The sequence below is a fragment of the Colobus angolensis genome, unplaced genomic scaffold (assembly GCF_000951035.1).
Source record: "Colobus angolensis palliatus isolate OR3802 unplaced genomic scaffold, Cang.pa_1.0 Scaffold79, whole genome shotgun sequence".
NCBI lineage: Eukaryota > Metazoa > Chordata > Mammalia > Primates > Cercopithecidae > Colobus > Colobus angolensis.
Window position 1 is genome coordinate 1,614,835 of NW_012121709.1, and position 1,705 is coordinate 1,616,539.

General features: G+C 58.7%; 1 protein-coding gene across 1 annotated transcript in view; it reads right to left on the reverse strand.

The window, feature by feature from the left end:
* LHX5 (LIM homeobox 5) overlaps positions 1 to 1,705 on the reverse strand; it is a 9,180-nt gene that overhangs the window by 918 nt on the left and 6,557 nt on the right. Inside the window, exon 7 of the mRNA XM_011928734.1 lies at positions 214 to 1,093. Within this exon, the coding sequence (XP_011784124.1) occupies positions 214 to 1,093 (880 nt within the window). The remainder of the gene's footprint in view (positions 1 to 213; positions 1,094 to 1,705) is intronic.

The following is a 1,705-nucleotide window of genomic DNA, read 5'->3' on the forward strand; positions in this document are numbered from 1 at the left end:
GGGGACCCGAGAGGGGCAGAGAGGGGAGCGCACGACACCGACCGAGGTTAGAGAGATCTGTGGAGGCCGGTGCCCCTAGAGACAGTGGATGTCGCAGACCCACGGGGAAGGTTGGGGAGAGAGACAATGAGAGATCTCGAAAGGGCAAGAGACTCAGACTGCCAGAGACTAGACACAGAGACGGGAGAGACTCCGAGGTCGTGGGAGACACACGCGGCAAAAACTCGGAAGCTTCAAATTCACAGGTTCCCTGACACCTAGAGATGGAGAGAGAGAGCGGCGGCCAGAGACTCAGAGATACAGAAAGATTCCTGAGTGTTTTAGAGTAGGTGAGAGACTCAGAGATGCGGGACAGCGAGAGACAGACGGAGAGATCCGCAGAGGGCCAGAGAGAAAGACGGAAAAGAGACCCAGAGAACGGAGAGTCCGCAGCTGAGACCCGAGAGCCAGAGACATCGGAGGGTCGCGGAGGAGTCGAGAAGACGCAGAGAGAGGTGAGACGGCCGAGGTTAGAGACACGCATGGAAACCCCGGGGGCCGCAGCGAGGGTCTGGAGTGAGCCCGAAGATGGAGAGAAGTCGATGCGCCCAGAGAACGCAAGACGGTGGATCAGAGATGAGTCCCAGGAACCTCCAGAGAAGCGGAGGCTGACAGGCCTGGGGAGAGGAACCTGGCAGGGACCAACCAGCGGACAGAGCAGAGTGCAAAATGGATGGGACTGGGAAGCGATCCGGTCGGGGAAAACTGGATCAGGGCCGCGGTCGGAGCTCAGAGGGACTGACCGGTTGGGCCGGGCGGGAAGACCTTGGAGCCCTGAATTCGGTCCCTGCGCCCCACCAACCCAGTCCAAGTCCTTCGCCTCGCCAAGTACGGCCCCCGCGTCGATCCCGGTGAGACCGTTTGTACCGGCCTCACTTAGCCTGAGACAGAGAAAACTGAGCTCCAGCGACTTGGGTGAGGGGGAGGACACGAAGATGCTGTGGGTCATGCCCAGAGCTCCGCCGGCATCTTGGGGTAGAAGCTGGGTCCTCCAGCCTTGCCCCGGGTTGGTTTTGCCAGGACCCCCAGGTTCTGAAGCATCTGACACTGAGACCTTTTGAGAAGCTGGTGATAGCTATGGGCTCTCTCTCTCGAGGAAAACGCAAAGATGCGAATTTTGCCCACAAATTCAGGAGGTGCAGAGACTCTGGATTACAAACCCATTCTGCCTCAACAAATCTACATCAACCCTCTGACCTCCTCACATAGCCCCTCTTCCAGAACCTTCGGGATATCCTGCCTTCCCCCACCAGGTGGGGCCCTGAAGGACGGACGTGGGGGACCTCACGAAAGGACCACCTTGTACCAGGCACCCGCTTTGTACGGCGGGAAAACCAGCGCGCCCAGAAGCCTGAGGCTCTTCTGCAAATCCACTCCCCCTGCTGAGTCCTGGGATCTCAGTCAAGGGGCGAGTTCCTGATGCCCCCTGTCATCCTCTTGCGTCTCCAAACCCTGAAATCTGTCCAAATGGGGGGTGTCTGGAGGCGTGGCTAGGAGGCAGTTTAAGCAACAGCTAAAACGGTTGCCAATTACTTTTTAAAACCATTAATTTAATTCTCCCCGAAAGTGAAGGGGAAGATGGGGAGCGGCGAATTTGGAGCCCCAAAGGGACAGGGATGGGAGACGGCCGCGGCCCGCAGCGAGCCGGAAAACCAGCGAAGGCCGC